This window comes from Candoia aspera, chromosome 6 (assembly GCF_035149785.1).
Source record: "Candoia aspera isolate rCanAsp1 chromosome 6, rCanAsp1.hap2, whole genome shotgun sequence".
Lineage (NCBI taxonomy): Eukaryota > Metazoa > Chordata > Lepidosauria > Squamata > Boidae > Candoia > Candoia aspera.
Window position 1 is genome coordinate 26,361,662 of NC_086158.1, and position 27,945 is coordinate 26,389,606.

Here is a 27,945-nt window from a genome sequence, read left to right on the forward strand (position 1 = left end):
TTCTGCAACACAATCAACTGACTAAAAATGGAAAAACAAACAATTTGCTGTAAAACCAATGTTCTGACAACCTAACTTAAAATATTCTGTAGGAGGCTCCGAAACATATCTAATCCCTAGGAACTGACCTTAGAACTGCAATGTTCCTAATCTTTTTCTGTTGAAGTGGCCTGCACAGTAATTCTAAAGTATGTTTGATTTAGAAGTCCCACCAACTTCAGTGGACTTAAACACATATGCTACAATACCATAAAAGAGCGTTTGTGAACCGCTAATAAACAAATATTTATACCTCCTAGAAAACCAGAATAAGAAGCCTAGAATTGCAAACCTCTTAAAAACAGTTAATAGGAAAACCTTAGATACCTACAGTTTAATTTCCATGTAGGCAATTTGTGTGGCATTTCAGTGTGCTGATTGATTTTATTTTGTTAACAGGGATTCTGATCAAAGTTTGATGATAGAATAAGAAGGAACAACATTCTTAGAGAGACAAAGAATGCTTCAGCTCAGTTATGAAGCTGACAGAGCTACTGGGAAGATAAACTTGTGATTATCTTACTGTATAATGTTGCCTTCAAACTAAGCACTATTCATTAGGTTTGACGTTGGACAAACCACACCATTGCTTTTTGAAAGCATGATTTTATGGCTTACATTTGGGGTCCTCCATATGCTGTCTGGGGACACCAATGAGCGCATATTTGGTGACCAGCTGGCCTCCTTCCCTCGCTGATACCTTTTTTAATGCACTGGGAATCTGGAATGGGGCAAAGCAAAATGCCAGCCTCTAGCATCATCTTTGTTTCCAGGCCTGCCTCTGAACTCCCAATGAGCCCCAGAAGCTTTGTTTATAAGGGTCTCCACCTTCCCAGAAAAAGTACCAAGGTTAGAGGGGAATAAGAAGGGGGGGGGCAATTAACATACAGGTAGTCCTCACTTAATGACCACCATGAGACTGGAATTTTGGTTGCTAAGTACTCATTAAGTGAATTTGACCCAATTTTTACAGTCATTAAGCAAACTGTGTGGTTGTTAAGTGAATCACATAGTTCTCCATTAATTTTGCTTGCCAGAAGCTGGCCAGGAAGGTTGAAAATGGCAATCACGTGACCACAGGATGCTGTGATGGTCATAAATGCGAACTGGTTGCCAAGTGCCCAAATCATGATCACATGACTGCAGGGACGCTGCAATGGTCGTAGGTGTGAGCACCAGTTGTAAGTTGTTTTTTTCAGCACCGTTGAAAGTTTGAACCATCACTGAATGAATGGTCATTAAGTGAGGACTACCTGTACTGGAAATCAGTATAACAGTGGCACTTTATTCTATAAAGCAGTGTTTCTCAATGTTGGTGACTTGAAGATGTAGGGATTTCAACTCCCAGAATTCCCCTGATAGTACAACTGGCTGGGGAATTCTGGGAGTTGAAGTCCACACATGTCAAGGTTGAGAAACACTGCTAGAAAGGACCAAGGGCCCTGAGCAATCGTTTGATAAGAGTGCCCAACAGGCCAAAACGTTCGCAAAAATGGTCACAAAATTCCGAAGGTGCCCACCAGGACAAAAGCCTGGCTTCGCATTATGTATGAGCCCAATCTTCGTTTCCGAGGGAAATCTCCGTTCTTTCGAAAAGGAGGCATATTCAGTGAACTGCCTTCCTTCTGTCGGACTCAGCTCTGGATCCCCAAGCCCCGTTTGCGCTTACCCACTTGGCCATACGCCATGCACAGCACTCGGCCCAGGGTACCGAACGAGCCGAGCGGCTCGCCGAGTTCCGCAAACACTTCCACTTTGCAGGCGCCAGGGCCGCAGGCCACCAGCAGCACGTCGCGCCCGCAGCAGAAGAGCGCCGGTTCCTGCTTTAGAGGAACAACTTGCTGCGAGCCGAACGGATGCAAGTTGTAGACCTGCACCATGGCCGCAGCTCGCCCTGGCTCCGGATCCAAACTCAAGCGCCTTCTGCGCAATTCCCGCCGCCGTCTCTGCTGCAAAGATTGCCGCTTCCGCAAAGGGCACCGCCCCACGCCGGTCAGCTGGAAGGAGGCATCAGTCGAGCCCCCAATCGCAGCCACAGCTTCCCACAAGGGCAGCGTCTTTGTCGGAGACGGCTGTGGCCCTGCTTGGAATCATTTATAGCGGGTGACGGGGATTAAGGCTGCAGCCTGCAGTGGTTTACCTCCTGCCATGAAGGTAAACCACCGTGATCCACTTCTAAGTAGACTGGGACAGGATTGCGCGCCATCCGCTCTGCAAGACTGAGGAGTTGCCAGCCCAGTCTTGCTGTCTGCCCGGGAAATCATTGTCCCTGTACCTACGGTTATTTTACTTTGGATCGAGACGCCGCTGATTTAACAGTGAAGGGAAAGGCACTTTAGACGTGCAAAGAGGATTCATATTCATGCACTCTGGAGGGATTGTTAAAGTATCTGTGGAACATGTGTTTGCATAGAAGTCACAATTCAGTGGGATCGTTGCATCCCAGTAAGGGGAGCCCACCATCTCTTTGGGTAATTGATTCTACGGTCGTAATTAGGTTTTCATAAATTGCCGTGGAACAATTCAATGTCAGAATAATCATGGTAACACGAATAAGCAGCTTCTTTTTCTAGAATTTGTCTACTTTCCTATTATTATTATTGTTGTCTGCAAACATCAAGATTTAACCGCACATGATGTACCTCCAACTCGTGATAAAATATAGAAAGTCGCTATACACAGCGGTTCCTGCTTCAGGAAATGGGAGTAGATTGCATACAGATATAAAAATGAGAGATTTTTTTTCTCATTTTATAGGGCTAAGAAACCACATCCGTTCGTCCCGAATACAGCTTTTCCAGAGGGCTTTGGGGGCCTGACGCCTTGTGTTGGGCTGTATCGCATCAGAATTTTAGTTGTGTTATATTTACAGTGTTCTTGCTTTTCCTTATTTTGTGAGCCGCTGAGAGGCCGGGATATAAATGTGATAAATACATATCGCCATCTGACAAACGAACAGTCAAGACACGTGCATTTTTATATTTCATTTATTTATTTATCAAATTTGTCACCGCCCATCTCCCCGGAAAAGGGGAGCACTGCGGGCACTTAACGGTTGCACGCCTGCTCTGCTGTATCAGAAATTCGAACTTCTCATTTGTTAATTAACAATAACAACCGCCACGTCCATGAAGCACATTGGCCCCCCGTACATTAATGAGTGTTAAAGCAACCAATAGAAGCGGAGGCATACGGAGTTCAGAGAACCCGCTACGAAGTACCTTATGTAGGTCGAACTGTCGGAACTGTCTCTTCGCTTTTTATTGGTTCCAGCCTCTGGAGAAGATCTCGGGGATTGGAGGCTGCGGCCTGCGTTCGGCCAATGAGGATGCGCCAATGCTCTCTGCAAAGCGAAGGTGGCGGGCGGATTTTGCCGCTCTCTGACTGCAGTCGCGGCGGCTTTAAGGAGACGAGCGGGGCTGCGGCGGCCGGAGCCCGGGGTATCGTGATGGCTTGGAGGTTCCTGAGGTGGGTATGGAGCCTGATATCCGGAGATGGGTTACCAAGCATGTAATTTATCTGGGTTGGCTCTTCCGTGGTGAATGAGTTTCCGGTGAGGCCTAGAACCGAAGTCCGGGAGTAGCGGTGTTCTTGGTCTTGCGCTCTGGTTTTGGGCTATTTCGCTTTGTTCGGATTTGTGAACTCAGCCATTTGTGGTTGATTCAGTAAATCATGACTAAACATGCTATTAACATGGGAAGGTGGGAATGACTGTTGTTGGAGCTTCTCTCTTCAGTTGGGGCTTTGAAGCTGGTTCTGCCCAGCCACAGTCTCCACCTGCCTATGTAGCGGTGTCTGGGAGTCTAGACACCCCTAAGCCATGGACTTGCTGGTCAGGAGGTATGTCATCTTGTCTAGAATTGGCACCAAAGCAGACAGAAGCGGATGGCGTCTGGACAAACAGCAATTCCATTTTGCCTGTGTTCAACTTCTTTCTCCCCATCCAGATGCTTGCAGCTCCCCAAACTGACTGGGAGACAAGTAACAGAGTTGCTAATACGATTTTAGAATGCTGGCTTTTTCGCTGGAATTTTAATGTAGGAACAAGGACTTTTTGCTTTCCCTTTGTTTTGAAAGTGGAGATTGAGCAAATGGTGCACATTCTCCTGCCTAGCTCTTAACAATTTCTGTATTTTTCCCTCTTGCGTTTATAGAAAAGGGCTGAAACTTAATTGTGTCATTAAAGATCTAGCAGTTGTATTAGTGCAGCATGTTAAATTGTCTTAGTTTTAATCTTAATTAGGATTTTTGGGACCTAGTGTACTGTTTTAGCCTGCTTGCTCAGTTTACGATTTAATATGTAGTAAAAACCAAGAAAAAGAATTACCCCAGCAATCAAATTAAGAATGTTATATGAACTCAGCCATGATATATAGGGCTGTCCAGTCTTTTTTAGGACTAAATAAACATGGTGATGACAGATCCATTTATTCAGTGCAGTGTTAGTCCAGTTTTATATAAAATCGATTTCTATGCCTTTAGTTATTATTTCACCTGAAGGCTGCCTTAATCACAGTAGAATCTCTAGATGATTTAAAGTGTAAAGTGTTTTTTAACTTCCTCTTGTCCCCCTTATGGACTTTTCACTGAAAAAAGAAAGAAAAAGTGAACCTGTGGTCCATGGGATTGATGATTAGAAAGAGTAGATTATGGAAAGAAGGAAATTATGTTGTACTGTAACCTTAGTGAGAGAGGATAAAATGTAAATGTACTTGCAACTGCTGTTAAGAAGATCAGAAGCTGCTTCTTTATAACCTTTTCATTATAACTTTTTTCTTTTCTCTCTCTTTCTTTGCACCTTTTTTCACATTATTTTTCTTTAGTTTCTTTACTTTTTTCAAAATTTGTATTGTTTTTATTCTCTTAAAAATTTCTTTAATAATATAATAATAATATTATATATATATACACACACACACTTCCTCTTCTTCCTCTTCTGGAAGTCCAGGTGGTCTCCCATCCAAGCAGTGACGTGGCCTAACTTTGCTTAGCAGCTAAAACCAGGCAAGACCAGCCACCTGATGAGACACTAGAAGAAAGATATGTTATAAATCTAACTACTAATTTAATTAACTAATAACAAGGTTGATTAGTTTCGGGAGGGTTGCTTGGTAATGGACTGCTTGATTAATAAGATAGCACAGTTATTGCATTTGCTTTTAAAACGTTCTCAAATTCAAACACTGAAGATCTGAAATAACTTCCTGCTTAGAAATTATCCTCCCCCTTTTTTTGTTTTTTGTTTTTGTAGAGACTTCTCGTGGGAACTGGATCCTGCTTTGTATGGAGACAGACATTACAATGTTTTTACCCGTGAATTTTATCCCAGCTTAGAAGATCTTATGGGAACTGTTGTTTCTTCAGGGACTGATGATGATATAGATTCAGCTATATTATTTGGAACTTTGCGAGGAAGTGTAGTTGGTTTACGGTATTATACTGGTGTGGTAAGTTCAGGGGATGAGAACTGGTGATACTAAGATCTAGCTTGCTGAGATGTAAATATTGCTATGTTTTAGAAATTCTTAATATCTTGAAACACTGTATCAGTTCATGGACCATACAAAGCTATGGTATAGTTTGTTTGATTTGGGTTTAGTGTTTTGTATGAAGCCAGCAAATATGGCTTGTAATTTATGGCATAGTATGCCATGCAAGTCAATAGATGGTGATTAAGCTATAGGTTAGTGTTATGTGTGAACCAAATTTGTGTGCTTATTATCAGTAATTGTCTGATAAAATGTTGACATAATTCCCATTTTAGCATGCAACATCTGTCACTTCAGATGTTGACAGTAGTCTATAAAGCCTAAGTAAATAAAACATTGCTTCCCTAGTACCATCAGCTCATGAAGTAAGATGAACTTGATCCCACAAATTAGGTTGGCTGACAGAGACTGGCCAAAAATAGGTCCTTTTCAATAGAATCCATTATTTAAAGATAACACAATTTTGCTTAAACTTGTTTAGCAGGCCTTTGTGAATGGTTTAATTGCAAATGTTAATTTTGCAGGTCAATAATAATGAAATGGTGGCTCTCCAGCGAGAACCTAGTAATCCATATGATAAGAATGCTGTAAGAGTAAACAATGTGAATGGTGATCAGGTAGGCCATATAAAAAAAGAACTGGCAGCTTGCTTGGCATATATCATGGACAATAAGTTGGCAATGGTGGAAGGGTAAGTATTTGCTCCAAATACCATTTTCCCCATAAATAAAATAAAGTTCTTGGTCAGCAGTCAAGCAGTTAAACTTGATAAAACAGAAAAGAAGTTTGCTATTGTTTCAGTAATGGAATCCTTATTGCATCTTTAAACTAATTACTGGTTTAAACTTGGATATTTATGGTCAGCAGTGTACTTTCTAAATGAATGATAAAATTTCAGTTTATGCTAGCTGTTGGTTTATAGTATCATTCTGTATATGTTTACTTGGAAGTCTGATTGATTTTGTTGAGCATTGTACTCCTAAGAATGTATATACAGCTTTTCAGCCTTGTGGAGGGTCTCATGATGAAATGTGATCAATCGAAGATAATATATGTAGCTCAGGGTTGAATTGTGGAGCCCCTGGGAATTGTTTACTGCTTGATTGTTTGTCTGGTGTCAGCTGCCAACTATCAAGGAACTATCAACGCAGACAAACTATCAAGTGGTAAACAACAGCCTAATCAAGGGACTACCAAGGAGAGAACAACACCCCACCAACCCAGTCAGGGCAAGCTACTGTATATAAGCAGAAGGAAAACCCTGCTTCCTTCCAGCACTGAAGATGTTGCCTAGTTGGGCAACAAAACATCTGCAAGCAAACCACCAAGCTCAGAGAGCATCAAGGACTCCACAAAATGTGATCATGTGGCATAATAAAATGTGATCACATCAATGAAATTTGTGATTATATATTAAAATACTTTATAAATTCTACCTATTAAACATTGCACAATTAATGTTAGGGATTAAAGACAAGGTATCTTTCCTTTTAATGTTTGTGCTGTCATTTGTTTACTTTTGCATTTCATTGATTTTGTCACTGAATTCTATGCCCTTTTGAAGTATTGTACAGGCATGAGTTGAGTACTTTGAAGTTGTATAGAAACATAATTCTGCATTAATTAAATTGATTTATTAGTTTATATCCTATCTTGTTCAGGAGTTCAAGATGATGTAAATAGCATTCCTTCCTCCATTTTTCCATTTCGCATGGAAGTTTGTTACCTGTAGGCACATCCTACTTTTAAAATTCTCTCAATTTTTAAAATGTCAATTTGCCAGTTAATTCCTTAATTATTTAATAATAATAATAATAATAAAATAGTAGTAATTAATTATTACTAAGGTTTTTTTTACGCTACCCTGGGAATACTTGCTGGAATTGTACAACATTTATTTTTGGGGAATAGCCTTAAATATCAAACTAGAATTGTGTAATCTGGATTCCAATAGCCAGTCAGGAATGAAGCTTGCTGATAACTTTGTGATAGTCCCTGTTTCTTAGCCTATTCCATTATGCTTGAGAAAATAATAGAGGAGCATGAGGAGAAATAACTATGGGTACTAGAGCTGTGCAAATCCTTTGAAAGAAGTCTTTTGGAACATGCAGGCACATGCACAAAGCATCTCTTTTCAAAGTGTTAAAGCAGGCCCAGTTGCTTCTGAATGTTTGTATATGCACAATAAAGTTGTTGTGGAAATCTGGAAAGAAACATGCTGCTTTCATAGTTTGCAAAGTGTTTTGTACATGCTCCCACATACCTGTAGCGTCTCCTCTGAATGATTAGCACAGCCCTAATATGTGTTTTACTGAGCTCTTCCTACAAAGGGAAAAGCATACGTGTAATATAATGCCACTGCTTTGTTTTCCTCTTAGGGTTGTTCCTCATGGAGCAAATAATGCTTTCACTATGCCAGTGCAGTTGAGTTTTTGGGGAAAAGAAGAGAATAAGCAAGTACTTCTAGAAAGACTAAAAATGCATGGACTAAAATTAGCTCCTCCAGGAAAGTGTAAGTTAAAACTTATTTTATCGTTAATCACAGTCTAAAGTACTTTCTCATGAAGATAGAAAGAAGCTGAAGATAATGTCCAAACATTTATTAGTCCTCTTTTTTTTTAAAATGGCATTTAGCTTCTGAGTTTGGTTTTGGGACTGGCTGGACATCTGGCAAAGGTAGAACAAGTTACAGTGCTCCAAGCCATGGTGCTATCCAAATGACAACTGAACAGGTATCACTGCTCGTATTTGTTGTATGAATCTGAGTTGCGGTGTGTGGCTTTGTAGATCTCTGTGTTAGAAGGAGTAAGACAGGGCATATCAAGTCTGCTGGCTGCAACCTCTCTGTCTCATCATCTCCCTTTCTTTCTTTGAGCAATGAAACGCATGGAATGGTCACACCAAATTGCTCTGTGCCTGCCTGTATATGGAGAAAGCAATGTTGGCAGTCAGTCATCAAGTGAATAGAGTTAGGTCCAGGGTGGTGGGGTCTTGCTTGCTCTGATCAGGAACATTGTGACTCCCAGTAATGGTAATTTCTGTCCGTCTTGCCTTTGGCCTGGAAAAATTTTCCCAGTAGATTTTAAATTACAATCTCTAGTATGAGAAAACTGCCCATTTTAATTTATTGTTTTCCTTACCTTGGTCACACTTTAACATGTAAAGTGAAATAGCGCTGTATAATACAAGAATATTAATTTGTAATTTAGATGCTTCTTTTGCCAACTTTAAAATATAAAGATATTGAAGAATGTCTTTGACATGTGCATTCTATTGTGTCAAGTAATAAGATAGATATAATAAATTTATTTGTATATTGTCCTACATTGTAGCTTAAAACTGAATTTGACAAACTTTTTGAAGATCTGAAAGAAGATGATAAGACCTGTGAAACAGAAGCAGCAAAAGTATGTATTTTGAATAAGTCACAGTGGTTCATGTTATATTGAATAAGCCACTTTGGGTTTTTTGGTGCCTTCAGGTCAATCTTGACTCCTAGTGACTGCCTTGACTAGTCCCTGCAGTTCTCTTGGCAAGATTTTTGGAAGTGGTTTGCCACTGCTTTCTTCCTCAGGCTGAGAGAGAGTGACTGTCCCATTACCTTATTGAATGAATGAAACTATTTATTAATAATTAGTTGTAAATACTGTATATAAGTTAAAGTCAGGTGAAAAAGGTAGAAAATAACAGTGAAAAAATGAACAGCTGCAACTTTGCTCTGAAGAAATATTTACATGGAATCTTGATTTTCTAGGCTGTTTTAACTCCATTACTACCACATCAGAAGCAAGCTTTAGCTTGGATGATCTTGAGAGAGAACAATAAGGATCTGCCTCCATTTTGGGAAGAGCGAGATAACTACTTCTACAATACAATTACAAATTTTGCTGAAAAAAATAGGCCAGAGAATGTTCTCGGAGGAATATTGGCAGATGATATGGGACTGGTAACTATTTTGCATGGAAGTGTGGCTAGTAATCTGTTAAGGATACTTTAATCTGGATTCTTCTGCTATGCAGGGGTTGGACTCAGAGGCTTGAACAGTCGCTTCCAACTCTGTGATTCTGTGAAAAAAATGCTAACCAATTGTTTAATGTATTTTAGGGCAAAACACTTACCATGATTGCAGTAATTCTTACCAACTTTCATAACGGGAAACCTCTACCTCTTGAAAAGAGAATTGATCAACTGGAAGAAGTAAGATACTTATTTTTTTATCATTCTGTTAAGAATTTAAGTCAAAATTAATCCAGATATTTAAAGCAAGACAAACAGAACAATCTTCTTACATCAAATGTGTGACATTTTTCATTTTTAGTAACAAGATATTGGCAGTAAGAATTTAACTTATTTGACTTCTGTGAGCTGCTTGGACTTTTTTTTAGGTCTTCCCTTAATGTTTTGGTGGCTGACATTTTAACACACACGGTATGACAGAGTAAAAACAAATAAATCGGTGCAGAAATGTGACCTTGGTTAGCAAAATATTTGGCAGTTTTTTAGTGTGAAGCATTTTCATAGATAGAATCTCTTCTGCCCAAGTTAAGAGAACTTATATCCTGTGAAGATTTTGTGCTATGCGCCACTTCTTTTAAATACATTTCAAATATTTTTAGTAATAACTAATAATTATATGTAGAATTTAAGGTATATTAATTGGTTTTACCTACAATTAATATTTGCTTCTGTTTCATCTTTTAGAAATACATCCCTACTACAAAAAATGACTTCAAAGGTAATTTGGTTAAAATATATACTATACTGATTTGAGAAAATTTATTTCAGATCCACCTCAGTAGACCCATGTGAAATTAACATGTGGATTAAGTCTCATTAAAATCAGTGAGATTAAAGCATGACCTAGTCTGGTTCGAATTCCATAGCAATTAATTAGAGAAATTCTTTTTTACATTAAATACTTTTGTTGTTCTCCAATAGCTCTTTTTCTAAGACAATGTTTTTTTTAAAATTTTCTCAGAAGCACCCAAGTGTGACTTGCAGCTGAATGCTTCTGATTCAAAAGAGGAAAGTGACTCTCTTCCCTCGCAATCTTCCAGGTCCTGTTCAGAAAGGTAGAACTCTTTCCTTTCTATTAAGGAACGTGCATGCTTTGAAAAGTGTTCAAAAGTGCTTTGGATATTGCATAAGCACCCCTCTCTGTTACTCATTAAAGTAGTATTTACTAACCTTGACACCTTCCAGGTGTGTCGACTTCAGCTTCTGGAATTCTCATCAATGGCCATGTTGGCTGTGGAATTCTGGGATTTGAAGTTCACACAATGGAAAATGCCAATGTTGGGAAACTGCACTGAAGGGACCTGATTTTTGCAGGGTTCTGTGAAAGCCTGAAGAAGAGTTGCTGTTCTTTTGAAGAACTAATTCCTTAAAGTCCAGGTGACTCTAAAAGCAGCAGCATGTTTCCCCCCCTCAGGCTTGCCCAGAAGCCTGAAAATTTGGGTTCCTTTAATGAATAGCATAGAGGTCCATACAGAGCCCAGAGCACTTCTTTAGAATAATTTTGAAGAACACGCAGCTATATTTTGTATATAATCCTAATTATTATACTGATATTATACTAATGTGGACAACCTCTACATTTATCCTGAATCACTGAAGTAGGAATATGGTACAAAAAAAGAACTAGTAAATATGAAATAAGTTAAATATCTTTATTTTAGAAGATGCAATGTACTCATGGTGAAACATCCTGGCCAGCTTGTTCAGAGTTAAGGAATCAATAGTTTGCCCTGTGAACCAGCACAATAAGCTCTTACTTATTCAGGCAGGTATTTGGATGTCAATCAACTGAAATGAAAATTTTAGCTTATCTTAAAAATATGGCATCCAGGATTACAATATTTATTTTTTTAAATTAGAATTCTTCCAAGAACATTCTTCTACTTTCATATTTCCCTCTAATTTTTGAACTGAAGACTCTGGTTATACATTTATGTGTTTGTTTATGTATTTAATATATTGGATTTTCAGGCAGCCTGACTCCAAAAAGACTCTGGGCAGCTTACAACGTTTAAAAGAATGCAGAATTTAAAAAGGAAGATGACTGCCTGGACAATACCACATAAATAACATGCAGAAAAAAATTGTCAGGGGCTCCACAAATACTCTAACCCCAGCCTGGGAACAGAGCCAGCTCTTGAGAGACATTTAAAGGGTGGGAACTGTATGTATCTCTAAGCAATGTTTCTCAACCTTGGCAACTTTAAGATGCTGGCTGGGGAATTCTGGGAGTTGAAGTCCACACATCTTAAAGTTGCCAAGGTTGAGAAACACTGCTCTAGAGAAATGCTGTTCCAGAGGGTAGATGCTGCAACAGTGCCAGGAGTCCTCACACTGCTTACGTTTTAAATCTTGAACTAAAACAGTTTTGAAGAATTCCTTAGCACTTGAGTTCTCTTTTCTCTGTGAAAATTACTTGTGAATTATCTCCTTCTCAAACATGCACACAAAAACACTTTGCTGTGTTTCATGGCACACTGAACCAACAATATGTTGTGCAAATCTGTCCTATATGATTAGTTTATGGTTCAGTGTGATATGTTCATTCAGGGAATTGGATTAATGGTGTAACCCATGGTTTAACTTAATCATTAGTAAGTGTATAGTGCAAACATACTCAGTGGATTCATACAAATCCATGGACCATGACTTTACCTCAAATATGTTAGTCTGGGCAACTTGTTGCCTTCTGCGTACTGGTGAATTACAACTCACAGCATCCTTTCCATTGTTTTATACTATTAGAACTACTGGTGTTTAAAGTTCAGCAACATCTGGCAGTCACATACTACAGAGACTTTTTGTTGTAAAATGGGGGGAAATGTCCAATTTTGGGGAGGGTGAGATCCACAACTATCTCGATTCTGAACCCAGAGTGGTTGGCAAGATTGTTGTAGTCAACATTGCTTTATAGATTGAACAAGTAAAATTGCTGGCTTAAATGATTGAATATGAACATGCAGAATATTTCTTTTTCTTTTCTCCCTCCCCCACCCCTCGGTGCTTTAGAGGTATGAGCAAGAAACCAAAGTACACACTAAGCAGTGACATAGAACCTGAGCAGCAAATTGCACACAAAAAAAGTGAGCTACAGTTATTTTTGATTGTATTATTTTCTTAGTATCTTTTAAAATTTGCTTACTGTGATAATGCTTTTTGTTTCCCAGATAAAGGAAAAAAAATGAATCCAGCAGCAAAGAAAAGAAAACTAGGTAATGATATTTAATTCTGTTTCTTCTCTCCCAATTCCTTAGAAAACAACGATCTGGTAATACTATCCTAAGATACTTTTAAAAACTGAACTGATCATTGTGGTGGGATTGTAGTCTTAAATTAGGTAGATATAAGTGACTTTAACATTAGATTAAATAGTACGCATGGCCAGCCTGAAGGTCTTGCTAACTGTGTACTTACAAAGTGATAGGTTTACTCCAGTGGATTTGTTGAATTTAATTCAGTAATCATTTAATCAATTAACAGCTTTACCCGTAATTACTTCAGCTATGATTCTGCATGCTCAGTCAGACAGAGGAGTTAACTACAGATTAATTCCTTCTATCAATTTTCAGACATATATCCATTTGTACCCCAGTATCTGACTGCTCATAGCAAAATTGCATTCTATAGAAGGCGTCCTTTGCTTTCTCCCATCTCATATATAGTGATTTTGGACCTCATTGGCTGGGGAGTAAGGGTCCAGGGAGACAGCTGGAGCATACATCTGGGCTCCCCATAACAGTGACTAATTGATTGTTAGCCTAAATCTTTGATGGATCTGTTGTGGATGTACCTATTCTAACTTATTCATCAAAATATGATAAAAGAAAACCATGGCTTAGTGCAATGTGTGAATCTAGCTACTGTGTGTTATAGCTGTAGCTGTCTATATAAATGACGTATAGATTGGATATAGCTTCTTTAAAACACAGCCCTAATATTTCTGGGTAGACTGATAAGGTATGTGAATTAACTAGCTTATTTAGCCATTGAAACAGGAAGGGTCTTTAGCTAGGCTGAATAAGCTATAAATGATATTTTTTCATGTGTAAATTGCAATGATTAAACTTCTAGTTCTCTTTTATTGTATTTATACCAGTAATGTCCTGAAAAATTTTCAAGTTGTCTTTTGTTTAAACTATTTGTTTGAATTACTAGTTTAAACAAAACTAAAGTTCTCAGAGACACTTTTTCATAAGTGCATGTAAATTTATCTTTCTTCTGATATTGAAGACTAAGCAAAAACATATCCAAATCTGAAAACTACTAAATTATTTTCATAGGGTATAGCTCAGAGTGAATGGCTTCATTTTATATTTCTGTAGAATCCCAATAGGTAGGAAAACAGGTATCAGGTATTTAAACTGGATAGAATTATAGATGATATGCCTGGAGTAGGAATACCTTCTTACTGGCATGTAATTGTTCCTTAGTTGAATAACACTAAATGGACTATATATAAGTACTGTAACATAGTCAAGTTGGTAATTGTGTGTTTTCCTTCTCTCCAAGATGATGCTTCTGTACAACCAAAGAGAAATGAAGTTGATAAGAATGTTAGAGGAACACTGATCATTTGCCCGCTTTCTGTCCTAAGTAACTGGATTGTAGGTTTATAATATACATGCTGTGTACTTCTTAATGTTTGTAAGACTGTAACTCTGAAATGAATAATTTTTTTCTACTTTGAATTAAGTAGAACACTGTTTTTTTTCCCTTTAAATTCTTTTTCATCCAGGATTTTGCTTCGACAAGGTAATATACCCATTACAGCCCCTCATGCTATACCGTAAAGTACACCGGTCCTTGGGACAGCATTTTGGAAGAAATGGAGGGTTGCAGTGGGTAGCAGAAATCAATGAAAACAGAACTTTTAGCTTCATCAGACATTCAGCTTTATACAAAATATAAAGACGTGGCCCAGTAAAATAATGACCAGAGTATACACAGTCATGGTTTCAGCATATTTCTACATCTGACAGTTGGGAAGGAATTTATGCCCTTATAATTTAGGGCATATAATCATTTTCAGCACTCCTGTTAACAGCCTCAACCAATGGAGAAAATACTGGAAAGATGAACAGCTCAGAGCAGAACTCATACACAGAATATCTTGATGTAGAGGTGCAAAATAGTACATGATGAAGCATTAGTGCTGGAATAGATGACTTATAACTCTATCATTGTTTTATTAAGTTCATTTATTAAGGTTTTTTTAGCTAAAAGGGTAAAGATACTATTCAGACAAGCCTGATTCCTGGTACCTACATGGACACCACCAAATAGTTTTCTTAAGTGGTTCAGAAATGGTTTCCCATTTCCTTTTTCTGGGAAGTTTTTAGCTTCCTAGTGCAGCCCATGACTCTGGAATTCCCTGGTGGTCTCTCATTCAAGTAATAAGCCCAACCATGCTTAGTTTCCAAATCCAGACAAGGCTAACCACATGCTACCATGGTGTGAGATTATTTGTGAGTGGGTATTGGTTTACAGGGCCAAGTTAAATGTATTTATTTACCAAATCTATTTACTTGTTTATTTTCTATCCTGCCTTTATACTCTGGTTGTAATGTAGTGAGTCCTTGGTCAACTGCAAAGGACACATTGTAGTTTTTTGAGTTCACGTGCTTTCCAGTTTGGTATAGTGGGTTAAGGTGCTGGCCTAGGAACCAGGAGACTGTGAGTTCTAGGCCTCCCTTAGGCATGAAAGCCATCTGGGTGACTTTGGGCCAGTCACTCTCTCTCAGCCCAACCTACCTCACAGGGTTGTTGTGGGGAAAATAGGAGGCAGGATATTAGGCATGTTCACTGCCTTTAGTTATATGTAAAAAAGGTGGGATAAAATGATGATGCAGTTTTCACTTCTACCAAAGCAACTAAAGTTCTTAATCCCTATACCTGAAAGATGAGGAAAAGGCATTTTTTAAGTCTTTTCTTCAGTACAAGGCCAGAGGGATAATCACAAACTTCACATATCTTAAAACTAATTGCATTTCCTGTGGCATCATAACTGAAGAAACAACTGACAGGAAATAAATCTGTGTTAGGTGAATAGTTACCCTTTTATAACCTATTTTTCTGTACCAGGAAACTTAATGTAGCAAGGATTAGGGCAGAATTTGCATACTGTAAGATTTAGGGCTCAATCAGTTAATTGTACTTTTTGGTCAATTCTCATCATAGGACCAGCTTGAACAACATGTTGATCCAAATATTCAACTGGACAGTTATGTTTACTATGGCTCAGAACGCAGCAAAGATACGACAGTACTTTCCAAGCAGCATATTGTCTTAACAACATACAACGTTTTAGCTACTGACTATGGGGTAAGTATGGTGAAAAATTCTAACAGCTTTTTCTTTAGGAAGAAGAAAGGAATAATGTAAAATTCATACAAATTATGAATGTGTTCATGCTGAATCTAGTTTAGTGCTTTTTTAAACCACTCTGAGAAGTTTCATAGTGCTGCTTTATTCTTTGTATCCTTCATGTGTTTTGTTTGGCATTAAGAAGTAGGTTATAGCCTTCTTTTTAATATGGCTGTTTCATACTTGACTACCAGATTTCATCTAACATTCTCTGTGTTGATCCTACCTCCTTTAAAGGGCTGAAGATAACCTGGAAGAGCTGACAATTATAAAAGAAGTAGTCTTCTTCATATAGAGCTTGATTCCATCTGACTTCATGATGTTTTGGCAGCAGTATTGATTTGCCATTGCCTTCTTTCATGTATTCCCTGGAGTTTGCCCATTCAAGTATTAATCAGGCCTGACCCTATTTACCCTCTGGGCCCAGGCATGGTCAGTCAACAGCTACTGTCTACTGGTATTGACAATTATAGGGATGGCACAGAACTGCTAATCTAAACATGAATCCAGATGCTAACACTCTGCTGTGAGAATGCTTTGTATAGCAGTGAAACGATCTTTAAATATGCCAGGTTCGCCTATTCCGCTTTGTAAAATCATAAACGTTCTTCTGATGAAGTGGTCAAAGGCAAAATAGTTTCTTGTCTGTGCGCATGCGCGTGTTTTTGAACAAAAAGACTCACCCCAAAATGCTTGTTCAACATTTTATTTATTTCAGATACTAAAATGGCTAATACATTTTTTTCAGAGCAGAAGTAATAGTCCTTTGCATAAATTAAAGTGGCTGAGAGTTGTGTTGGATGAAGGACATACAGTACGAAATCCAAATGCTCAACAGACAAAAGCTGTTCTAGATCTAAATGCACAAAGAAGATGGATTTTGACAGGTATTTATGCTGTAAATCCAATATTGCATCACGTACCAAGTTGGGGTCAGTCGCCTTAACAGAATGCTGCATCTTCCTAAACATTGCTCATTGTCCTTCTTTTTGAGGATTTGAAATGTCATCCATATGTACAAATATGAATGACAAGACTCAGTAGTCCTTCAGTTCAGTCTTGTATTTAAATGCTCTTGCTTGTTTGATTTAGGACTGTCATAATAATTAATGAATGGATAAGGACCTTATTAAAATTCACATTAATTTGAAAAGGACAGTACAACTACATGAGCAAATTACTAATGCATTTTAAGTAAAAAAATCTTAAGATTTATTTTTGGTTTAAAATTATTCTACTTTGAATATCCTACACCTGGTTATGGATGTTTAATAAGTGAAGTAAAGAAAATAACAAGATTACTGTATTTCATAGCAGTTGCTGCCTTTAAAAATAAATTTCTAATTGATGAAATAAGATTGCCAGGATCCATTGTCAGACTTTGTTGATGCAACCAATATTGATGTACTACTTTGTAACCATAGGAGCTTCCATTTGCCTGCCAGTCTTTCTCAGCCTTCCGTATGTCTTTAAGTGCTACTATGGCAAACTGTGTCTGTTTTAGATATATACCCACTCCTTGTTTAGCAACTACCTCAGTTAATGACCATTCACAAATACGATGGGAAGAAATGGTAATTAAAAAATCATTTTCTGACTACTGCATGCATTTAGAGCCAAATTTTGTGAGCCTGACAACAACGCACACCGGAGTGAGAGTAACACTGGCGTAGCTGTAAGAAAGAACTTTATCTGAATGTGTCAGCCTTGTGAGGTAGTCCAGACAAGAAGCACACCCAGAAGTACTAGCTCTGCTTTATTGTAAGGTTACATTAACAGATCTTGCAAGTCTGAAAGTCCATTTCTCCCCTGTCGACTTTACAGCCCAAGTAACTAGGGAGGGTCCCTTCTGAGATGTCTCCCACACCCACATTCCTGCTGAGGGCTAAGCTGCCTCTTATCTGGCTGTTGCCCTGGCTGCAGCTCTTCCCCCTGTCTCAAAGTTATTCCCACATACCATTACAGAATGAGATGGAAGCAAACAGTAATCTTTACAGCGTCTCTCTCTCTCTCCCTCTCTCTGTCACATGTTCACTTAGCAACCATTTTGCTTAATGACCTAGTTGTTGGAACATAACTAGGTCACTAAGTGAGGAGTGGCTGTATGAGATACTTTTTTTTTGCCAAACGCGTATTTTACCTAAACTGAGTAAGCGTGATGTACAGTGTATTTTGTTCTATTTTGTACCTGTCCTTGTTTTAGGCACACCTATTCAGAATTCTTTAAAGGACTTGTGGTCTCTCCTTTCCTTCCTGAAGTTGAAGCCTTTTACAGACAGAGCATGGTGGCACAGAACAATCCAGCGGCCTGTCACTATGGGAGATGAAAGAGGGCTTAAGTATAAACTGCATCAAATACGTTCTGGATATTCTATAAAGATCAGTACAGTACATATATAAACTAGTACCTTCATCATTTAAAATATTCTTTAAAAGTCCTTTAAGTATTGAAATCTTCAATATTAGATAACATTTAGAAAATATGCAACTTTATCTTGTGCACAAGAGTTAGCTTTGCAATTATATGTATAATATGTCCAATATTATAGATTGTTTTGTGAATATCTCTGTATTTTTATGTCTGATATTATAGATTGTTTTGTGAATATTTCCATATTTTTCTAGACGTTTACAATCCCTAATTAAGAGCATTACTCTTCGAAGAACTAAAACAAGCAAAGTTAATGGGAATCCAGTTTTGAAGCTCCCAGAACGCAAAGTATTTATTCAGCATATTACACTTACAGACGAAGAAAGTGTTATCTATCAGTCTGTGAAAAATGAGAGTAAAGCTGCTATAAGCAGGTAAATAGTGCCAGCTGTTAAATGGAAAAAAATACATTCCATTAGCTGCATTAAATTCTGATTTATGAAAAAAGTGGATTTTATCAAGAATGACATTTGTATAAGAGGTAATCTATTATGAGAAACAGTGCTAATATGATTAATAAATGATGACCAGATTAAAATAAATTATGGAGAATATAGCAACATCCATTCATTCTAATCTGTTGCATGATTGTAGTTTTAATACAAAGTAGGGTATTCTCAAAATATGACAGTAGGTTTAGCCAGGTAGTTCCTGATAGGATATAATTGTTCATACAGATGTGGTTGAGCGCTAGAGGATTTCAGTTGCATGTGAAATTAGGGTTGTTGGTTTCCAGGAATACAGGCTATCACTCATTCAGGACAATTTCCATTTATTAATACAATTAACAGTATCTTGTTTTAGTTGCAATTATTGGTTAGAATAGAAATATAGTTGCCATTATGCATGCGTGAGAACCAGTATGGTGTAATGGTTAAGGTACTGGACTAGGAGTGGGGAGACCCAGGTTCTAGTCCTCCCTTAGGCATGGAGGCAAGTTGGGTGACTGTGGCCCAGTCAGTTCTTCTCTGCCCAAATCAGCATCCAGCTCCTGTGATAAGCTGGCTGAAAAGCAAACCCCTCATCTCATCATGCACTGATAGCTTTGCTGCGTGAACTAAGTAAGCACACTGCAAAATAAGTGGACCCTGCAATCCAGTGGGACAAACACTAAGAACAATTGTTCAAAACATAAAATAAATTGCACTCAGTATATTTATTGTGCTGTGTTGCAGTTCTGTGTGTGAGTGAATATTGCATACTAATATTTCTATTTTACAATCTTCTCTACTGTCCAAAACTGGCATGCACTTGCCCATGTATTTCTGCTCTTTGCTGGTGCCAAAGCAAAACTGTAACTTCTATTACAATTACATCCATTATGAATGGTAAAGCGAAATGGAATCTAAAAAATGAAGCATAGTTTATATTGAGTGACTTAGATTGATTTGTTCTCAGAGATAAAATCACAAGTTTCTTAATATGAATGTAATGGGAAAGAGCTTGTTTTAAGACATGAGAGCAGGTGGAAGAAATGGAAGAGTGCATGGTTCACTGGATCAAAATTTTTGCATTGGAATTGTGTTAGAATTTGTAGAATTCTATTATAATACTTTTGTTTTAATGTCAAAATTATTCTTTAGGTATTTTACTGAGGGGAGCATCTTGGCCCACTATGCAGATGTTCTTGGTGCTTTGCTCAGATTGAGACAATTGTGTTGTCACCCTTGGCTCTGTCCCAATGTATCTCCATCCAGTTCTGTAGAAAGTGAGTACTTTTTAACAATTCAGTAGATACGTAACCTGGATATTTTTTTATTTAACTATTATATAATAGATTGGTACTTTGTAACACCATATATGTTAGGTCTGTGCATTGCTTCAGTTTCAGTTCAGAAAAGGAAGCTCTGGTTTGGGAATCAGGTTAGACTGCTGAAAAATGACAGTTCCAAAGCACTTTTTTGGAATCAAATCTGAAGCGATGCACAGTCCTATTATATGCACAATTAACAAACCCTATCTGTAGTATTTCTTTTTAATACATAGGTAATTCTGAAGAACTCCGTGACAGATTAATACAAAAGATGAAGTTAGTTCTAAGCTCTGGATCAGATGAAGAATGTGCTATTTGCTTAGATTCACTGGCTTTTCCTGTGATAACACACTGTGCCCATGTGTTTTGTAAGCCATGCATCTGTGAGGTCATCCAAAGAGAGAAGGTCAGTTATCGCCTTCAGTCAACTGTAATGAATTATTTCAGAGTTATGTGCATTAGTACTGGGTGAGTGGACAGTGCTTCATTCTTTTATTTTGTTCTGCTTGCATTAGTGTAAACTTTCCCTGATGTCCTATGGTACTTTCGCACTGAACTTAATGTCTCCGGTAACATTTTGCATATTTATTTTAAAATGAAACAAGTTGAATTAATGAGATATCAGCTGTTTTTAGATTTTATTTAGGTGATTTATTTACAGCTCTGTTAAAGAACTACAGTTCATTCTGTACAGATTATCAATTATATGGGAATTTGGGAAAAAAAAGTATTCACTACTAGAGAAATTACTGAATCTCTGCACAAAGGCGCTGTAAAACAAAGCAACTAAATGTTGCCACTGAGCCAAATTTTCTTAGGAAAAAAAGGTTCTAAAATCTCTATACTTCAGGTTGAAAGTTCATATAATCTCTTGGAATAGTTGCCTACTGGGGCAGCACAATTATATATTGGCTCTGCTCTTTCTAGTTTGATGAATACATATTTTTACATTAAGCTTTTTTGTAGCACGATTTGAACCTCTAGCTATGTAGACATTGTTTTCAGAAAAACACACAAGGAGGGAAAAGGATTGAAGCTGTGCTTGTCAACTCTGTTGCCATCCCTTAGGTACTTTTTCTACCCATGTAATATGGAAGATCAGAATTCTGTATCATGCAGGGAAATCTATGAGTAGAAAAAGTTCCTTGCTGCAAAAATTATCCCTCAACAAGTGGAGGGCAATGAGGAGAGGGGGCAAAGATTTCATGAATGCCCTCAATCTTGTCACCCAGTTAACTACACCTAGAAGGATGTCTTAATGCAACGTACTTGTTCTTACAGAGATTATATGTATAGGCTGTATATGTCCTAAAGTAGGGATCAGCAATTTTTTCAGGCCTAATGTGATTTAAAATTGTCCTAAATCTTTTAAAAGTTTGGCCATTTTTTATTTTTAAAAACATTTCATTTTAGCTCAAATTGGGGAGCATCAAGGATTTTTTGGAGAGCGGTAGGGTGACAAATACCCATGAATGCTGTGTTTTTGACTTTTGTTCTAAGTTTCTGTTTCAGTAGGATAAAACTAGATTCCAGGTAAAATACTTGGTCAACTTGATTATGCATCTTTTGGGACAAACTGCATGTTAAAATATTCACATTTTTAAAAAGTGTATGCAAACAAGCAATTTTTAAATTTAATCATGGCTTCCAAATAAGCAGGTATGCATTTTAAGAAGAAATAAATAATTTTGTTTTTCAGGCAAATGCCAAATGTCCTCTTTGTAGGAAGGAAGTTTCATCAGAACATTTAATAGAATGCCCTTTGGAGGAAACTCATAATGAAAAAAACACTAAACAGGAATGGGTATCTAGTTCAAAGGTAAATTCTACATTTGAATTTTATATATATATATATATTTGCTGCTTCATAAAAACATGTATTAAAATACATCAAAGTGTTGCATTACAAATAGTGCAATATTTGGATAAATTGTTTAGAACTGCACATTTTGAACCCAGTCTGTTAAATGAGCACTTTGAGGTATTTTCTTTTGAGCAATGGTTAAAGAAGCAGCTAGAGAGCGTTTACGACAGGGGGGAAAAAAGCCCTTTCAGTATTGGAAGAAATTTGAATTGTCAGTCTTGTAGATATGCTTTGAAAGAAAAATGCTAAGTAATCAATCTTCATCAGTGACCATAAACAGTTCCCAGATGAATGTAGAAGAACTCTGCTGCATAAGCCAGCTCCTGTTCAATGTGGCACAAAGGTTGTTGGCATCCAGGCAGCCAGTCTTGCCAATTCCCTATCTTTGCCTTGTTGTTACTTTGTCTCCTACGCTGGTATGTGGTTGCAAACTTGTTTTTAGTTGCAGCCACAACTAAACTGACTTTAGAATTTTGATATCTGGATTCTCTTGACTGAATTTTAATTAAAATTCAAAAGAGGCAATCAGTTATCTATCAATTAATGATGTACAAAATGTTCTGTACATGGAACAGGTTGCTTTAGGTAGGTCATACGCAAAATGAAAAGGTGTGTTTAATATGTTTTGGTCTACACTGGGATATAGAACAAAATGTAGCTGTTCCAGGCAAGAGTGGTTCAGGAGATGGGTATAAGAATGGGAAAAAACCATAGACACTGGCAATGGTAGCTCTGGGGAGCCAAAAGAAGCTGTACAAGATCGGAAACTGTGGAGAGAGCTGGTCCATAGCATTGCTGAAAATTGGACATGAACGAACGGATATCATCATCATCATCATCATCATCACCATCATCTATGGTGAGGGAGGGGAGAAAAGGCACTAGGAAGATATGGGATGGGTGGGACAGTGAGAGACGTTGTATTGGGATATTTGGCATGGCAGCACCTGAGAGGAGGGAGGGAAGGAAGCTACTGGGAAGATTAGGATAAGTAGGTAGTATATGCCATATTGGGACATTGGTGGCAATGATGGCTGCAGGAAGGCTGGGATTTTTAGAGTGTTCATTCTTCCTTAACCTCAGTCATGATATAAAAACAGTAGTATTCCTTACAAAAATGATATGAAAACTATAGAAGACCTGCATCAGCAAGTCTGTATGTGTTTCTCTATGTTAAGGGGTAGGATTTGGATTTTTCCATTCGGTAAGATATTAGTCTTAATAGTGTAAATGGCACCTTCCAACTCTATGATTCTATAATAAGGCATATTATTATAACAAGAATAAAAATCAGTATGTTTTCAGAGCTGAAAATTGCCTGATTTGAGTCTATGATTACTACTACTTTTCAAAAACCATTCTATACAGCACTAAATTAGCACTATGAATTAGCTATCTCTCAGGTTTAAGAATCTAGATCTCGGAAATACAACTTTCCATAAAAGAAACTAGCTTTCTCTCCAGTCTTTATAACATTTCACTATTAATTTGAGATAGCTAATTTTCTGTTACTTGCCTAAGTGGAAGGATATTGCATATTGAGGTGCAGAAAATGAAATTATGTTAGTCTGGCACACAAGACTCTGAAAATGTACATGGACCTCCTTGTAATAATGAAAAAGCCAGAAAAAAGCTTTTATTTTTAAAAATTAAAAAGGAATTATTTTGTCTTTCAGGTCAATGCACTGATGCATGCTTTGATTGAACTAAGAAACCAAAATCCAGCTATTAAGAGTTTAATTGTTTCACAGTTCACAAAATTTCTGTCTGTAATAGAAACTCCACTAACGTAAGTAAGAAATACCCTTGAATAAAATAATTCTGAAAAAATAATTTAAAAAAACCCACCCAGAGTCACTGGCAATTAAGCATCATTTTAGTGATGATGATGAGGAGGAGGAGGAGGAGGAGATTTGGAGAAAACTTTAAAATCAAAACTTCATTCCAAAGGTCTGGATATAAATAGATTGACTGTTGTTCAACATGCTGGTCTTGTTTCTCAGGGAATCTGGGTTTGCCTTCGTTCGTTTAGATGGGTCTATGACTCAGAAACAAAGAGTAGAAGCAATTCGGCAGTTCCAAAGCAATGAAACTGGGTCTCCAACTTTAATGCTGTTATCACTGAAAGCCGGTGGAGTTGGTCTGAATCTAACAGCAGCTTCCCGGGTATTTTTAATGGATCCTGTAAGTATAAACTCCCTGCTTAGTCCATCTGGCATTTAGTATTCCATGCAACCTATACTTAAGAATGAATGAGGAATTTCTTTCTAATAGGGGAAAAGCAACTTTTCACCACATTGACTGTGGTAGGATTAAAACCTAAACTATTATCTGGATGATATATGTGTGCTCTTCACGTTAATTCTTTGACTGGTTCAACTTTTTCAAATGGAATGCTTGCCACCAACACACACTGTTAATTACTTGGAACTGAAATGTAGCAAGATGTAATATTCACAAGAATAGGTTTTGCGCTGCATGTAACAAAGCATAAATAGCAAATGAGGCTGTTTTTTAAAAAAAATACAAAAAAAGTTTTCTGGACTTCTGAGGAAGAAATGGTGAACTGAAGATAGCTCTGCTAAAAGCAGAGCCGATGTCCTAACAACCAGGAAACACGCTGAGACAAGGAACTGGTCTCTAATATTTATTGCTAGTACTTAACAGGAATCCTAACAAACTGAAGAAGCGTGGGGAAAACCCAGACATATAACCCCCAAGGGTTAAGGCGGTCCTGATCTGTGTCTCTTTGAATGGCTGAACAATTTATCAGTGCTACGCATGCGCTTGACAGTCTGGATGGGAGCCCCCTGCTCGCCATCCTCACTCATGACAGCCGATGACCATGGCAGAATGAAGAGCCAGTGGGTAGAGCGGCTCTTTGGAATTCCTTTCTGGACAAGGAGAGGACTTGAGATCCCTCACAGCTGATCCAGACAGCTGCTACTCACGAGGAGACTGCAAGACAGTGGTCTCTGGTGGCTGTAGAGCTCTGGGAAACAAGGGAATAGCTATCTTGCTCAAACCACAGTTGGTGCCTTTGAAAGACACTGACTTTCCTTTTTTAATCACTTTCGGAAATAGTTAGTTAACTGCTTGTTAACTGCTTTTCACCTATTAGGAACGTTTGGATTGACAAGTCTGAAAACACCGGGTGAGTTTCCTTCAATCCTTAACAAAAGAAGTTTTAAATACAAGTTTAAGGACTTAATTTTTTTTTTTTAATAAACAGCAAAAGGGCAATGATTTTGGAATTAATTATAAGAATCCTTCCTGTGGAAAAATGCTGTTCTTTTGAATTCTTTTTTAAAAAAACGATATGATGGGACTTTGAGGGTTAGACACTAGGGGGAACTAGAAGAAAATAAAGATTACAACTAAAGGAGAAGAATGCTTAATTTCAACTTATAAATACAGGATGAAGCAAAATATTGTAACATTGGACATATTGAAAGACATTTTTGAACGATGGGTGTTTAAAAGGTGTTATGGAAGAGGAACAAGTTTCACCTGACGAGTGAGACTGATCTGAAAGTGGATTTTAAAATGACAGGCTACAAGAATATGGAAAAAGATGCTACACTAGACATACAAAAGAAACTGGCTGATGTGTTAATCATTAAAAGGGATATACAAGTAATAAACCAAAAGAGTGACCTGGATAATTTTTCTGTATTGGATTTACAAAAGAGGCTTGTTAAAGCCTTGAAGAATTTTGTGAGAAGGGACAAAAAAAAAAGAAAAGAAATCAAGTTCTAGGACATTATTTGAAGGGACCAAAGATTAAGATTATTAAAAGTAAAAGGAAGAAATATAAAGTTGGTTTATGTGATCAACTTTAAAATAGGTAAGTTATTATCTCTGGTAGCCCTTAATGGACATCAGGACTGAAAGGATGAGGATTTGTTTATAGGTAAGAGATGGGATATGGGAAGAAGAGATCATTTATTGTATTTTAAGAGAAGGTGATAAGTTACTAAAATAGTTTATACTCGTTGTGATGAAGGGGGAAGTCATGTATGTATTTCTTTTCTTTTTCTTTACTATACTATATTCTTATTTTTCTTTTCTATTTTTCTTTCTATTTTTTTCTTTTCTGCACATTCTATTTTTTCTTTTTCTTTTTTTTTAGTTTTATTGTTGAAACTAATTTTTAATAAAAATTGCTATAAAAATTAATTTTCCATCAACAAGCAATTTCTAACAGTATTCTGAAACGAGGTGGAGTAAAATCCTTTTTTCAGGACTATAGTAATAAGTTTTGGAAATCTTAGATATGAATACATATTCCTTTGGGTACAACTTAGGCTTGGAATCCTGCTGCAGAGGACCAGTGCTTTGACAGATGTCACAGACTTGGGCAGAAGCAGGATGTTACCATCACCAAGGTGAGTTGATCATTATTTTAACCATCTGTAATAAGAAACCCTTAATTATTATTTAAAACTCTACCGTAGAAATACATACAACTCTAAGCCAGAGAATTCTGTATAATTGTAATAGGAGGAAACTAACAGAGAAGTAACTACCATCTGTCCACTTAGTTCTTCCTAAGGGGAATGTGGTGTCCCATCAAATAGAGCACACAAGAAATAGTTACAGCTGAATGGACAGTTTTCATTAGCAAAGTATCTTTTGTTTTATAAGATTGGATGGAAAAATGAGAAGTAAAAGTTCACTTCTCCATCCAGTTAGAAATATAAATGTTGAAATCTGACTTTTTTTTTCAGATTTTGAAACAATCTATTTCAAAATACATTTGCTACATTGCTGCAAGGGGGTATAAAGTTGTATCTGCAGTTCCAAAATAACTTGTTCTTTTGAAAACTCATTATAGCATTTTCTCAGTAACTTCTAGTATTTGTTTACTTGCTGTTTCATGCGATAACACAGCTATATTTTATAATTGTTTTTCAAGTTGCTTGAGATAAGTAGCTTTGTAGTGGTGGTTTATTTTTTTTATTTTTTGCTTTACCTTTTTTTAAAATTGCCCTAGTTCATTGTGAAGAATTCTGTGGAAGAAAATATGCTTAAAATCCAGAAGAAGAAGAGGGAACTTGCAGTTGGAGCCTTTGGAACCAAAAAACCTTCTGCTAGTGAAACAAAAATGAGTGAAATCAGGACTCTGATGGATATGTAATTTAAAATATTGGAACAAATTCATCTGTATAAATAAGGGTGATGTTACATGTTCAAACAGCATGATGGTTAAAAATGTGTGTAATAATTTTGAGTTTTTTAAAACTTTTGTTCCAAACAGCAAATGAGGAAGAATCATTAGTATATTTAACTCATACTAGGCAAATGGTCCAGAGCAGTAACAAACTCTCATGTAGTGAACTCAGTCTAAATTTTACGTTTCTATATTGACAGCAAAGCTTCGTTAGAGTTGAACATATATAGTATATAATCAAAATGATGTTCTTGATTCTGACTAATTTTTATGTAAACACCTAAGTTGTAAAATTTTTGCTAGGAGTATATCTACATCTGTTGCAAGTTTACTTTGTAAATGCTGAAGCTTTGCACTCTGGAGTTTAATGTTTCTGTGTATTGCGTTTTGTATTAGACTATATATTAGCAACTGAATAGAACAAGGCATACAAATAATGTGTATTAGCATAAAATAAAGAAGAGATGCATATGCTAGCAGTGGCATCCCTGCCAACTCTACCCCATACTTCCCCAAGTTAGTGGAAGCATCTGAAAAGGGAGTCAAGGTGTGTTCAACTGAACAGAGAGAGTTAAGTAAAAGTATCAGGCTTGTAAACCTCCTTTATGCCTGCATTAGGTTTGTGTTTACTGGAAAATAAGTAATCATTTGAACTGAGTTTCCACTGTCAGGAGTAGCATAAAACTATTACTGTGAATTTCTAGGCAAATAAAATTGTTTATTGAGACTTTGGGCTGCTCTATTAACTAGAAGCTTATGTTTTTCTGTATTTCTGGGCATAAGTGCTAAATTTTAGGATTATTCAGGCTTTTGAAA

At 37.2% G+C, this 27,945-nt stretch overlaps 2 protein-coding genes across 3 annotated transcripts in view; one reads left to right on the forward strand and one right to left on the reverse strand.

The window, feature by feature from the left end:
• The window catches only part of HPS3 (HPS3 biogenesis of lysosomal organelles complex 2 subunit 1), a 31,777-nt gene extending 29,795 nt beyond the window's left edge, over positions 1-1,982 (reverse strand). Inside the window, exon 1 of the mRNA XM_063306617.1 lies at positions 1,709-1,982. Within this exon, the coding sequence (XP_063162687.1) occupies positions 1,709-1,919 (211 nt within the window). The 5' untranslated portion in view covers positions 1,920-1,982. The remainder of the gene's footprint in view (positions 1-1,708) is intronic.
• A 1,404-nt stretch (positions 1,983-3,386) lies between these two features.
• HLTF (helicase like transcription factor) lies at positions 3,387-27,875 on the forward strand. 2 transcript variants are annotated; one of them, XM_063306609.1, is made up of 24 exons: positions 3,387-3,507; positions 5,291-5,486; positions 6,053-6,219; positions 7,907-8,040; positions 8,163-8,260; positions 8,861-8,935; positions 9,283-9,474; positions 9,633-9,725; positions 10,230-10,263; positions 10,507-10,600; positions 12,555-12,628; positions 12,713-12,757; positions 14,055-14,149; positions 15,723-15,866; positions 16,657-16,795; positions 18,112-18,247; positions 18,534-18,713; positions 19,923-20,047; positions 20,326-20,498; positions 21,792-21,911; positions 23,633-23,745; positions 23,960-24,140; positions 26,264-26,344; positions 26,953-27,875. In XM_063306609.1, exons 1-24 carry the CDS (start codon positions 3,488-3,490, stop codon positions 27,094-27,096), a joined length of 2,853 nt encoding a protein of 950 aa, XP_063162679.1. In that variant the 5' UTR covers positions 3,387-3,487; the 3' UTR covers positions 27,097-27,875. The 2 variants fall into 2 exon arrangements, 1 of the variants encoding a protein (XP_063162679.1); XR_010068178.1 differs by lacking the exon at positions 26,953-27,875 and having other exon boundaries at positions 23,989-24,140.
• Positions 27,876-27,945: the final 70 nt, after the last annotated feature.